Source organism: Pterocles gutturalis, unplaced genomic scaffold, assembly GCF_000699245.1.
Source record: "Pterocles gutturalis isolate BGI_N339 unplaced genomic scaffold, ASM69924v1 scaffold44651, whole genome shotgun sequence".
In the NCBI taxonomy this organism is placed as follows: domain Eukaryota; kingdom Metazoa; phylum Chordata; class Aves; order Pterocliformes; family Pteroclidae; genus Pterocles; species Pterocles gutturalis.
Genome location: NW_010104606.1, coordinates 33,521 through 47,456, shown reverse-complemented (window position 1 = coordinate 47,456; position 13,936 = coordinate 33,521). Strand labels below are relative to the sequence as shown.

General features: G+C 39.2%; 1 protein-coding gene across 1 annotated transcript in view; it reads left to right on the top strand.

The window, feature by feature from the left end:
• Positions 1-1,614: 1,614 nt before the first annotated feature.
• Positions 1,615-13,936, top strand: part of EP400 (E1A binding protein p400) — a 43,805-nt gene continuing 31,483 nt past the window's right edge. The window contains exons 1-7 of the mRNA XM_010087119.1: positions 1,615-2,937; positions 9,151-9,238; positions 9,651-9,758; positions 10,464-10,843; positions 11,096-11,398; positions 12,144-12,329; positions 13,710-13,850. Coding sequence (XP_010085421.1) covers positions 1,615-2,937; positions 9,151-9,238; positions 9,651-9,758; positions 10,464-10,843; positions 11,096-11,398; positions 12,144-12,329; positions 13,710-13,850 — 2,529 coding nt within the window. The remainder of the gene's footprint in view (positions 2,938-9,150; positions 9,239-9,650; positions 9,759-10,463; positions 10,844-11,095; positions 11,399-12,143; positions 12,330-13,709; positions 13,851-13,936) is intronic.

Sequence of the window (13,936 nt, the reverse complement as noted above, 5' to 3'; positions counted from 1 at the left end):
GCTTCCTTATCAGCGTGTAGTTAATTAAGTGTTTTCACTTGGGCCGTAAGTGTTAGCGAGGTAATTAAAAATAATAAGACCTTGTTACTGGCGATAGGGAATATAACTTGAATCTTAATTATTCGGTATCGGTGCTACGAAGGAATCGTAATACCACGAAGTATTGAAGTGCAATAAATCTTTTGGAAAAGCAATAAATCTTTTTGAAAAGGTGTCTGTAAGGAGAGGAATGGTTTTTTCCCTTCTCGCTCTGCTGGGAGATCTCCCGCAGATTTGAGCTCCGAGGAGCGGGAGAGACAAACTCTGTGTGTGAGTCCCTGAGCAGGCTGCGCTCCCGGAGCCTGCCTGGCGGGAGGGATCTCGGTCCCTCCAGCAGCCCCGTCCCTCCCCTGCAGCCTCCCGTCGCTGTCCTGTGTGTGCTGCTTTGCTCCTCGCCTTCCCGGGAAGCCAGCTCTTTCCCCGGGCCAAGGAAGGGAGAATCTCCGTCCCCAGGGCTTGAGCAGATTGTTGCGGATAACTCGGGAGAGGGGAGGGGGAGGGTTATGTTGTTTCCCTGCCTGAGCAACAGCCAGGAGCGGGGCAGTCAGGGAGCCGCTGCATCCCCAGCCTTTCCAGTAGCGCCGTGGTGCTGATGTGCTGGTGCCTGTTGTCACTTGTCACCAGCTGGAGTTAGGAGCAGAGGCAAATAGCAGCATATTTGTATGTGTGTTTGGCCTGAAATACCGAAAATGAAACTGTTGAAATATGAGAGAGATTTTTGAAAAAAAAAAAATCAGGTTTAATTTTTCTTTTGCTGCTAGTGCTCTGTGACACCCAGCACGAAATCTACCTGCCAGTGCATGTCAGTGGAATTTTTGTTTGTCAATGATTGAAATACAAAACCAGAATGTTTTGGGGTTTCTGGATAGCTTGGCTCAATAAATAGCACTTTAAATGAAATGTAGATTTGGATTAATTTTCATCTCTTTAAGGGATTAGTGTTCTGAAGGATAGAGAAGGCAGAGTTAAGTATCAGTTACAATACTTTTTCAAACGTCTAGATGACTCGGTAGGGAGATGTTTCATGACACATTTTTTTCTTCAGTAGCTAGAACAATAAAGTTTAATAGTCTGTCTCCATTTTTATCATATTTTTAGTTATTGTTGGAGAAACATACTGTAGATCTTAACTGTTGTGTTTTCAAGAGCATTGTATTAAGTGCTAAAAGCACTGAAAAATTGTGAATAATGAACACAAAAAAGAGTAGATGCTTTTCATATTGGAGACTGTTGATTCTTGAAATTCTACAGAAAGGGAAAAAGTATTTTTTTAAAAATTATTTGAAATCATTCCAACTAGCTAAGAGAAATGTATTATTTGTAAAACTATTCAGTGGCTCTGTTAACTAGAGAAATGAGAGATTTAAGTGAGCTTTTGGGGTGGTGAGGATTTCAGATGATTTGACTGATGACATAAAACATTTTAAGTAGCGGCAAAGACAGGATAACTGAGTTCTTACTGTAAGGTCGTCTTTTGAATAGTAGTTTCAGTTATAGAAATATCTTTACCTTCTCTGAATTTCTGTTTTTATGTGTTTCTTTAGAGTGCACTGTTGAAAACCTAGAACAGTGAGAATGCACCATGGTAATGGTCCTCAGAATGCCCAGCGCCAGCTCCAGAGGTCCAGGTCCTTCACGGGCAGTGAGGGAGAAGAGCAACAGGCAAATTTACCCCAATCCCCTGCAGCTTCTTTTGCACCTTCTGCAAGTCCCTCTGCACCCCAGTCCCCCAGTTACCAAATACAACAATTTATAATGAGTCGGAGTCCAGTAGCTGGGCAGAATGTGAACATCACGCTGCAAAACGTTGGACCAGTGGCTTCAGGAAACCAGCAGATAACGCTTACGCCGTTGCCAATTCCAAACCCAACATCCCCGAGTTTTCAGTTCAGTCCTCAGCAGAGGCGGTTTGAGCATGGATCCCCATCGTATATTCAAGTTACGTCACCGCTGCCGCAACAAGTGCAGTCTCAAAGCCCCACACAGCCTAACCCTGTGCCTGTGCAAACGTTAACAAATGTTAGGGCAGGTACTCCAGGCCCTGGCTTGGGCATGTGCAGCCAGAGCCCTACCAGAGGATTTGTAGACGCTAGTGTGCTCGTGAGACAAATCAGCTTGAGCCCTTCAAATGGTGGACACTTTGTATATCAAGAAGGACCAGGAATTGCCCAGATTGCTCAAGGAGCTGCTGCGCAAGTGCAGCTTCCATCTTCTGGGACACCTGCTACGGTGAGGGAACGCAGGCTTTCACAGCCTCACTCACAGTCTGGAGGCACCATTCATCATCTCGGGCCTCAAAGTCCTGTAGCTAGCGGAGCAAATATGCAATCCCTGACTAGCCCGGGCCATATTACGACCACCAGCTTGCCACCCCAGATCAGCAATATTATCCAAGGGCAACTTATGCAACAGCAGCAGCAAGTGCTTCAGGGACAGCAGCTGGGTAGACCCATTGGATATGACAGGACTTCTGGTGGATTGATAGCAGGAGTTGGAGGACCTAGTGCGTTTGGAATGACGTCGCCACCTCCTCCCACTAGTCCTTCGCGGGCCACTGTCCCACAGGGGCTGTCCAGTCTTCCTCTTACTCCTGCAGTTAGTACGGCAGTGAAAAAACAACCCAAAAAATTGGAGGAGATTCCTCCTGCCAACCAAGAGACTGCTCAAATGAGAAAACAATGTTTGGATCATCACCACAAGCAGATGGAAATTCTTAAGGAAACTTTTAAGGAATGTTTGATTGAACTGTTTTTCCTGCAACATCTTCAAGGCAATATGATGGACTTTTTAGCTTTTAAGAAGAAACATTGTGTTCCACTGCAAGCATACCTGAGGCAGAATGACTTGGATCTGGAGGAGGAAGAAGAGGAAGAGCAATCTGAGGTCATCAATGATGAGGTAAGAAATCTGTTTGTTAATTTTTTGGAATAAAGTTGTAGATGAAGTTGTGGCACCTGGATTGTGAAGTATTAGAGAATGTGACAGTAGCTGAAAAATCATTTTTACTTGATGAAGTATGGCAATTTATTTTTTAAATAGTTGGTCTGAGAGGTTGCAGTTCTGCTAGGTAGAGTGATTTGACGGGTTGGTTTGAGTGTGCCATGAGATGTCTGTATTTAAAAGAAAAGAACAGAGAGGTGAAAAGAGCTTTTGCTGTCCTAGTTAGTATGTAAGCCAACACACACAAAGATGGCATTGGTGTGGAAGATGTTTTAAGGTGTCAGAATGAATATGAATAGGAATCATAGATTAAATTTCACTTACTAGACTTACACAAACCAAAAAAGAATAAAGCAAGAAGTCTCATAAGAGGTTAACCTTTATTTGACTTGTGGTACTTCTAACCATAGGTGTTACTGGAGTTTACTCTTGCTGTGGCCAACAAAAAACCTGAATTAATCTAATTACTCAGAGAGAACATGTGAATCATAATGTATGTGGGTCCATAGCAATGAATCAGGTTACTTAGGCTCTCTTAAAGCTCTGTGTGTGTATTGCTGTCTAAATGATAAAAAATAAGACTTAAGGACTCGACATTAGCAAGTTAACTTGTTTATTTACGCAAAGGTTTAAAATTACTAGCTAACTTTAATTCACTGTTTATTAGTGGCAAAGCACTTGAAATAAGCTTGCCACAGACAGCTGGTGTGCGACTTTTCCTGCATGTTTGTGCCCGTTCGTGGAGCTCTTGACCTGCAGCACCGCTGGGTGCTGAAGCAGTGGCTGGCTTGTGCAGCACCTACCTGCTAGCCTGCGTGGCAAGCGGTTGCAACAGGGTAGATATAACTGATGCCAGGGCATCCCTTGGCACTCAGAAATACTTTTCAAAATTTGTAAAAATATGTATGGATATATAGTCGCCAGTTTGTAAAGAACCAAACCAAACGTGTTATGTGAAGAAACTCATGTTGCCTTGAAATGTCTGTTAGAAATGAGTGTCTTCAGTGAAAAGTGATGACTCTTTTAGGTGTGAATCATTAGTGATCAGATCTTCAGTTGGAATTTGTAGGAAATTTTAACAGTATGACAGCTGAAGTTTAATTTGTTCATTGTTTTGTGGTCTAAACTTCTTGACTAGGAAAAATATATTTCTTCTTGTGAGAGTTGTTGATAATTTTGAAGGAATAATTTATTTCTGTATATAGAAACATAAGATAACAATAACATAAGTTATTGTAATTTATTGACGATGAATATTCAGTAATTTTTTTCTCACCTGGTTTGTATTTTGTCAAATTGTTTAGGTGTTCTTGTTGGGTTGCGTGTTTGTCAGCTGAAATACCAGGTATTTTTAACTACAGTATGCACATTTTGAGAGATCTTTAGCGGGTGTAAATTCTATAGGTTCATTGAAGTCAGTGGTGCTACTACAATTTACAGCAGTTGAGGCTCTACCCCTCAGTCTTTTGGGTTTGGAGTTTGCTGTACTTCACTGCCTTCTTGTGATGGATTGTTTTTTGTTTGTGAAAGCCGCTTGTCCATTTAATTGCTGGAGAATTTTACAAAATGCAACAGCAAAAGTCTTTACATGTTTTCAAATGATTAATCCCTTTGCAAGATTAAGACATCTTTTGAGTATGTTCTTTCTTTGTATTTTTTTGTCTCCTTCTCTTTTATTTCTCCCTCCCCCCTTTATCACTTTCTGCTGAAGCAACGCACCTCATCCCTTGCCTGGAAAGGTTGATCACTTTGGGAATTCAAGGGGAGAGCAAATGGTGGCTGTGCTCATTGCTTAAATATAAATGTTGGAGCTCTCTTAAGTCAAACTGTCTGTCATGCTAATTTGTTGTCTGTTAGGAGCAGCAATCGTTAAATTTAAAACACACTTTTATGTTCACATTAAGAAAAGGTTTCCAGTGACCAGAAGTCACTATAAATAGTCAAGGCCATACTCTGTTCTGCTATTAAAAGTGAGACAGAACTCTTCAAAAACGGCCTGTGTTCAAACTGAGCTGTGCTGGTGGTGATGTAGTTATAATCCCCTCTTCAGTGAGGTACCATCAGTACAAAATGAGTGTGTTGAACAGTAAAAAAAAAAGAAAAAAAATTTAAAGAAAAACTTTTAAAAAGAAAATGATTCTCCCTTCTTTTTTTTTTCCCCCAAATATTTCTCTCAGGTAAAGGTTGTGACAGGAAAGGATGGGCAGACTGGTACTCCTGTCGCTATAGCAACCCAGCTTCCTCCAAATGTTTCTGCTGCTTTTTCATCCCAGCAGCAACCATTTCAGGTACTTTTCAATGGTTCTAAAATGTAGTTTCATCCCAGATTTTTTTTCTTCATTCAGATTTGATATTTCTTAGATGAATTAGAATTTTCCCAAGAGCCCATCCCTTATCATCTAAACGAAACAAAAGAACCCTTTGCAATCTTCAAATGCATCAGTATTAATGAAACCTTGAGGAAGTTAAGTCTTTGTCTCCAGGTTGCTGGCTTATTTCATTAACTTTCAGCTTGAATGTTTTCACTTTGGTTTGTTTGTCTTTTGTTTCCCTAATGCATTTGGTTCATTTGTGCATTCTACATGGTGATAATATGGATTCTTTTGTCTGTGGCATTGTAATTGTGGATTTCTTCTAAATTTCTTTTCTTTTTTTCCCCTTATCTATTAAAGGTTTTGAGTATGGCTACAGAAGGTTTTGGATTTGCCTTCCATGAAATACAGTAATAACTCTCTGACAATTTTTTTTTTTAAACTAACTAACTGCTTTACATTAGCTCTAACCTTCAATGTGGGGAAGAAGAAACTAAAGTTCTTATTTTTATTATATAAGTCTTTTTTCAGATTTTATTTTTTTTTTTGTATGAGCTAATACTGAACAAAGTAAATAAATTAATCAGTTAAAATTTTTGTGCAGCAGTGATGATGCAGCGTTTAAATTCAGGGTAGTATGGGCTTATGCAGATACCTTCAGCTCTGTGTTATCAGACACCATTGCTTATGTACCTGATATACCTAATTCCTCTGCAACTGAAGTATTTACCTTTTAGCTTAATCATGTTAATTTAAATAGCAGGTGTTACAGGGTGAATTACTCCTCTGTACCATGGAAGCTGTACAGACCGTGTGGTCTTCATCTAGGTTTTGAAAAATGGAGAGTTAAATGAAGTGTAGAATGGGTTGTATCCTGGGTGTAACAAACGGGATGTTCACAGTGGTATTTTACAAACAAGTTGCACAGTAAAGGGGCTTGCACTGAGAGCTCTTTGTTATGGCCGGTACTGACGTGTCTTGAAAGCCTCCTTAGGTCGTCAGGCTTCATCTAAGCTGTTTAAAGTATGTGCTATTGTATCAGGTTATTTATTATAGTGATGGGGATTGTCATCAACCTCTGGCCACACCAGTGACGAAGTACTTCTGAAAGTATTACACTGTTTCAGAGAAACTAGCATGTACATGCTAAAAACATACAAACCTTTGTGTAGTTGTGACAGTATCTTTTAGCACAAACTGTTAACAGAAAGTATCATGTCTTTCCAACAGTTTTTGTAACTGTTCATAGAGAAGCGCGTCCAGATCGGCAGCATCATTCATATTTGAGTGCGTAAGTGCAGCACTCAGAATGATTATTGTGGGTGTGCTGCATAATCATGACCTCTGGAGAACTACATTATTTTAATTGAAGTTAAGACAGTGTTAGTCTAATATTAGTGGCATGTGACAGCAGTTTTTAAAGACATAACATCTTTGCTCTTTGAAGTGTCTGGCCTAAATTACACGGTGATAATGCAGACAGCTGGGAGGCATACACTTAAGAAAATGTCAGTCAAAAATCCTAAAGTAGAGATGCAGCCTGAAACTGTGAGTATGCGGTCATCCAGGGTAAGAGTGCAGGTGAATAAATGGCATTTGAAGCAGACTGTGGAGAACCTGCTTTCTTAAACTGATGTCCCAGAAAGCATTTGATGCAAGCAGGACATAAGCTGAATTTGTTAATTAATCCAGTAGCATTGTAGAAAATAAGTTTTTGTGACTTATTTTGAAAATTCTGTGAATGCCTGAGTGTATGATGCTCTGCCAGACACTGGCTGTTGGACTTGAAGTGTGCTGCATCTCTGCCTTCTGAGAAGACAAACAGTTGAAAACTTAATCCATATCGAGTGCGATGTGACAGTGAACCATGGCCATTAGGGATGGATATGTCTGAGATTCTTAAAATGAAAATTCACATCTCAAGGCTATAGCTGTATTGCTAGAGTGGTCACAGATGCCCTCCCAGCAGCAGAGAGAAAACGCTATTAATTCATAGCTATTGATAGAATCTGAGTGGCATGAGATGTATTCGGTTCAAAAAGGAGTGTGTGAAGCCCAGTCACTTCAGGTGCCGATGGCTATGCTTATTAAGACCATTCCATGGAGCACTGAAGATGGAGGGTTGTGGTTGCTATGGTTTATTTCAATATAAACTGGTGTTTACTTCCTTAGGCTTAATTTACATTGGTAGAATTTCTATTAAAAATCAGAGAAGAAAAGACCTGTGAAGAAACTAGAAGATTCTTTGGGGAAATTGCTCTTTGCTATGTTGTCATAATGAATTTCCACAATACTTGCAAACCCTTAGTGTACATCAATATGGCAAAGGCTCTCACCATGAGAAAATTACACTTAGAGAACCTGACGGCTGAATTAGCTAATTTTTTGGGATGTAGAGGCTTCCATACATAAAGTTCATGTTTGTGTTTTCTGTTAGGATATCTTAAGACCTTTCTTGGGATAGCCCTTATTTTTCCTGTATTATATTTCACAGTAGAATACTAGGAATAGCATGGCTAAATATTGAGGAGAACTTAAAGATATGACTTGGAAGCTCACTGAAAAGAATTGGGCTTGCACAAACGCTGGTGGCATTAATAAGTACTTGCTGGTAGAGCTGAGGGCCCAAAGAGCATGGAGATCGTCATATACCTGAACTTGTTTCCTTCAGTAATCCTGTATGTGAGTCCGCCATCTGATTTTGATGCTGAAAGGATTATCTAGGATATATTCTCTGCCATCGTGGCCAATATTAATTGTAGGACTTTTATAATAAGATTTTCATGCACTTTGTAATCCTACTGAAGATAAACTCCAGCTTGCCAAATCAAACCTCAGTGATTTCTTTGCCATGTCAATATCGATAGTACTCTTCCAAGCTTATTAATTCATAGTTGTGTGATGGTTATGCTCCAGCGAAAGGTCTAGTAATTTTTGATGAGCTCTGATGTCACATTAGCCTTATGGCAATATTATGTTTCTCCTCATTGAGTTTCTTCATGGTACTCGTTTTGCCAGCTGTGCAAACAAGTACAAGTCTAGCATCTGGAAAACTGGAATTGGAACTTGTAATTTGGCTGAGATTCCTTTATTCCATCTTCTGAATCCTAGCAGTTTTTCCTGAAATATTTCAAGGCTAACTCTTGGGGACTTCTATCCTGAGAGTGACAGTGGTGGAGACTCAAGTGAGCTTAAACTGCCTTCAGGATGAGAGTTAATTGGTGTGTTCCTGATGTTGGACACAGAGTGAAAAGCATTAGATTTCACATTTCACAGATGACTTTCATTTCTTATTTTTGTGTCTTGTTAGTTATGATACTGTTTATGCATAAATTCTCTTTTCTCATCTAATTTCCCTTCTAATTAACCTTGTATTGAAGTCACAATGTTTAATATTTTTCACGTCAGCTTTTTATTGCAGTTGTATACTATATGAATGCGTAATCATAACTTCATTGCAGCATTATGCAAATGATGAAGCATAATGCATTAGTAAAAATTTCCATTTATTTAAAAAAAAATTAAAAATGTTAGACAAGGTGTTTTTTTTTTTTTTACAAACCCCAATTTCCTGTGTTTGTTATCACTTTAAAAAAAATGTAGACATGTATTATATATAACCAACTTCATTGGTTTAGTTCCTGTTTTGAAATTCAAACAGGAGGAAGAGTATCTGTGTGTTATGGACAACTAAAACTTCCCAGCAGACATTGAATGAATGCATCTTGTTTTCTTTGTTGTACAACTGTTCTGAGGGATTTGTTCTGTGCTGGCCTCTTTAGATCCATTTGTAAATTACATCTTGGTGTTAGACTATCTACAGATTGAACTTTTGTGATTTGTTTTCTTTTTCCAATAGCAAACGCATACAGGGACTCCAGTCACGGGGACTGTGAACACCATAGAGATTGAAGCTTTTAAGAGGCAGCAGGCACTTGCACCAGCAGGTATGTTCCACAGACAGAATTTCACTTTGGTTTTTTCCCCAAACAGTTAATGGAGCCCACTGTGCTGTAACTCTTGAATTACAGTTTTGCCTCACCTTGGGAATTGCCAGATCCCTAGGACTGTCTATTGTGAATGGTGCTGTGGGAAGAGTGCACTCCACTCACAATATATAGGACGGGACTTGGCAGGCATGGAGACACTGTTAGGTTGATTGTTCTGGCTGAGAAGATTGGAGATGGCCAACTTGAAGTTAGAGGGACTCTGACCTTGGAGCATGTTCTTCATAAATGCTACACATGTATAGTAGTCGTAGCTTTCTGAGCTGATGTCGGAATCATGTGTAGTAGTTTGCTTTGTAAAATTGAACCCATTCCATTATACCATGCCATAAATGGAATTTGAATATCACAGATTCGTCTAAGAGACCACGAATTGAAGTGGGCCGTCATGGGATGGTTTTTCAGCACCCGGGTGTGGCTTCAGGAGTCCCTCTTCAACAGCTAATGCCAACGGCACAAGGTACTGTGTCACCACATGCCAATTGCACATTAATTTAACACGGAGATGTTAGTGATGGAACTAGAAACTTGGGCATCTGGCCTTCCAAGATCCTAGTCCCACCACAGACTTCTCCATGTAAATTAATACTTGGTATGCAATGCCTGGTTTGCTTTAAGGAGCTGAGTGACGGGCTCCAGAGGTGCATGTGGGCATGGAAATACGTCACAGGTGCTGATGCAAAATGGTTAATCTGAGAATTCTGGAACTGAGCCATTGATTTATGAAAAGGAAACCTCCTAATTTGCGACATCATGACAAATTTTTATTCATTAGTTGTTCAAAGCTTTAGAATATGTGTTAGAGCGAATGTGTTTAAAAACTAAATATTATTTAGACTTGATGCTGTTATTTTAGGTTAAATTCCATTAGCTCACCAGTCCTTTTTTTTTTTTTAAGTATAAGACATTCAGAAGACCTTTAATGACATCTTTTTTTATAGTTGCTATGCTCCAAATTTTAGTTGCAGTCCTGTGCATGAAATACTTTGTCGTTTATTGTAATGGTGATTTATTTTGTGATTGTGCTGTGGTATTTTCAAGTGATGGTGTCTTGTGGCAAAGTAAGTAACAGATTAGTTTATTTGCAGTTGATTTCCTCTTTATATCAGTAAAGAGCATTGGACGTTTTAATTTCATCTGGTTTGTGTGTCCTTTTGCTTTGTAGGTGGAATGCCTCCTACTCCTCAGACTGTACAGCTGACTGGACAGAAACAGAGTCAACAGCAGTATGACCCGTCTAAAGGCCCTCCAGTGCAGAACGCAGCAAGTCTGCATACACCTCCGCCGCAGCTGCCAGGGAGACTGCAACCTGCGAATGTCCCCATGACATCTCTTCCAGCTGCGCTGCAGCTTTCACAGCAGCAACCACAAATAGTGGAATCTCCAGCTCAGCCCCAGATTCAGGTGAAGATCCAGCCTCAAAGTGTACCCCTGACTTCCACTCCACTTCCAGCACCACTTCAACAGCAGGTGCCACCAGCAATCCACGTGCAAGGACAGACACCAAACCAAGTGTCACAGCCGCAGTCTACAATACAGCAACAGGTATGTGAACTTTGTTGTGGTGAAAATATGTTTGTTTCAATGCCTAGTAAAATCTAAGAACATTATCTTCCTGAAAATATATGAAAAGTGTTAACAGCTTCTAGTTCCACTGGACACTTGAGTCCTTTCCTTATAAAAATGCAGGTGTAGTTTTCTTATTAAATTTTAAGTCCGCATTATGTTCTGCTGTAGTGTAGACTAAGACAGTATCGAATCCCAAACTCATCATGAACAAATGTCTTTCTTGGGCAGACTGTGACTCTGACACGACCATCTGCAGATCCTGCTCAGACTTCTCAGCGTCTTACGGCAAATACGCTACCGCCTACCTCATCTGTTGCGCCAGCAACTATCTCAGCCACAACACCGCCTTCTACATATCCAGTCCAAACAAACAGGACCTCTCCAGCAACTACCAAGTCCTTGTCTCCTATTGCATCAAAACCCCCAGGCTTAGCAGTAGCAGCAGCACCTAAAACACAAAGTCCAGCTCAGAATGCAGCAGTATTACCACAGGAGAACTCTCAAGACAAGCTTGCTGAGCAAGTAAAGCTGGTAAGACTTTTTGTTTTCCCCTGAAACTTATGAACGGTTAACACACAAATAACAATTAACACGGGTGCTGTGCTTGAGTTATGAAAATTAGTATTTTTGGGGGGAATGTGGCGTTTGGTTTTTTTTAGTCTGCTTTATGTACTGAGTTTTGTTTATATGGGCATTCAGAGAAGATGAAGAATATTTACTGGTCTTCATACTATTGCTGCATTCTTTCTGTTATATAGGCTCTATCTACTCATTTGAGGTGACTCAACCTTATTTATTTTTATAGCTAACTGAAGATGTTTTGCTTATTTAACAGGAACATCATAGAACTTTTTTCACAAAATCAGGCAGTATTAATAATGAAGATACATTATCTTCTGTGGATAAATACATCTGCAATTTCAATTTCTGAAAAAAAAAAAAGGATTATTTGGTTGCAGTTTGCATATGTCTTGTAACTTGGTTTTTGTGCTGCCCAGTGAACCCTTTTTACCCTATTATTTAACAAAGTGCTCTTGTAATTGAGGTTGAAGTACTGTGGTTCTCTTTATGCATAACTTGAATTTAGTCTGGTAGATTTTTTCATTGATGCTGTGTTCAGACTTGATTTTTGTAGTGCATGTGTTGTGCTGTTACACCTTTTTTTTTGTCCTGTCAATTATTTTGATGGAGTGGGAGCAATTACTCTCTTTCAATTTGGCTACTGTTTTAGGTGCATTCAGCGGCTTCATTTTAACTATATGTATTTCTTTTTAAGGAAAATCAAATCCATCAGCGAATAGCAGAACTGAGAAAGGAAGGTTTATGGTCCCTGAGGCGACTGCCTAAACTCCAAGAGGCTCCAAGACCAAAATCTCACTGGGATTATTTGCTGGAAGAAATGCAGTGGATGGCAACTGATTTTGCTCAAGAGAGAAAGTGGAAGATGGCAACTGCTAAGAAGGTACTTGAAAAACATTTTTTGACTCAGAACAATAGATCTTGGTATCACTCAGCTTGGCAGCAAACTAGTGAAAATGTTCTTTTTGTACAGATAGAAGTGATGGGAATATAAGGCACTGATTTTTAATTTAAATGAGAATCCATGTTGTCAGCTTTGAATATTCTAGCATTTGAAACAGACTAGATGATTGTATTGATTATGGATGCAAATAACAGTTTTGTATCTTGTGGATTTTATTACTCTGGAAATCAAATAGCTTGTTTTAGGGGACCCAGTCAACATGTTGACTGTGTCATATTTTAAGAGTACAGGTATCATGCCTGTCTCACAAATCAGTTATGCCCTCTCAGTGAAGAATAAATATAGAATTTTGTAAATAACTTCAATTAAGTGTGGTTGTCTGCCTAATTCTTCTCTCTTAATCTTAGAAAAAGATGAAGGAGAAACCATGGAGTTCTAAGGACAGCCGTGGAAACATGGTAGAGAGCTGTTTCCATAGGGGAAGAGGGCAGGGAGTAATTAAGTCAGTGATGGAGTAAAAATTGGAGTGGTGTGAGATGAAATATATAAAATCTGTTTATTTACAGTAAGCAAAGCTTTTCTTTTGATACATTTATGGCCAGTTTGAAAACAGAGCAACTGAAGGTCATCTTTAAATTGCCGTGTTGTTTTCTGTTGTATATTCTGAAATAATGGAAGCTCAGAACTCTCTTTCTTACAAGCGAAGTATTGAAATAAGTGTATAATTTTGTAAAATGAAGATCTGCATTTTGAGTATAATTTAAATGTGTATTTGAAGCACTTACTCCCTTTGTAGCCAATGGTAGGTTTTTAAGAATAGGAGAAATAGGAAGGGCAAGTGTGAAATCATCCTTCCCCTGGCACTATGCTTCAAACTTCTGGAAGTCAGTGTTTTAGGGGCCTCCTGACCTAAGGTTGCAATCAAGTGAGTCTTTAACAGCCATTGAGCCATTGACTGATCTTTCACTCATGTATGTACACTCTTTGAACTCATTTTACCTTTGATCTCTGACGTTTTGTGGTGTGGTTTCTATGACTTCATATATGCTGTCTGAAAAAAAGTTTTATTTTGTGTGTTTGCTGCTAATTTCAGTAGATTTTTTTCTAATTTTTGTGTTAAGAGAGTAGTAAATTAAGAGTTTCCTACTTGATTGCTTAGTTATAGTTCTTGTATTTTTGTTTTTCCTTCAAGTTTCATGTCTGTTTTATTGGCATGGTAAGAATTAGACTTATTGGAAGTAAGTGCTATCTGTGTAAAGCTGTGTCAGCATCTGGCTGCTGATAACCAGTATGCTCTTAGGAAATGCAATTATGTGTATTTTGAGGTAACTTAATTCAGTATCTCTCATGGTGTTTTAGATGGTGAGAACTGTGGCTCGTTATCATGAAGAAAAGAAACTTAATGAAGAGCGAGCTAAAAGGGAAGAACAAAACAAACTGAGGCGAATTGCTGCATCAATTGCTAGAGAAATAGAATACTTCTGGTCTAACATTGAACAGGTAAAATACCGACTTATTAATACTTGTGCAAGTCATACTGTTCTTTCATCTTCAGTAATTTATTTCTAAAGTGTAAATGCTTTATT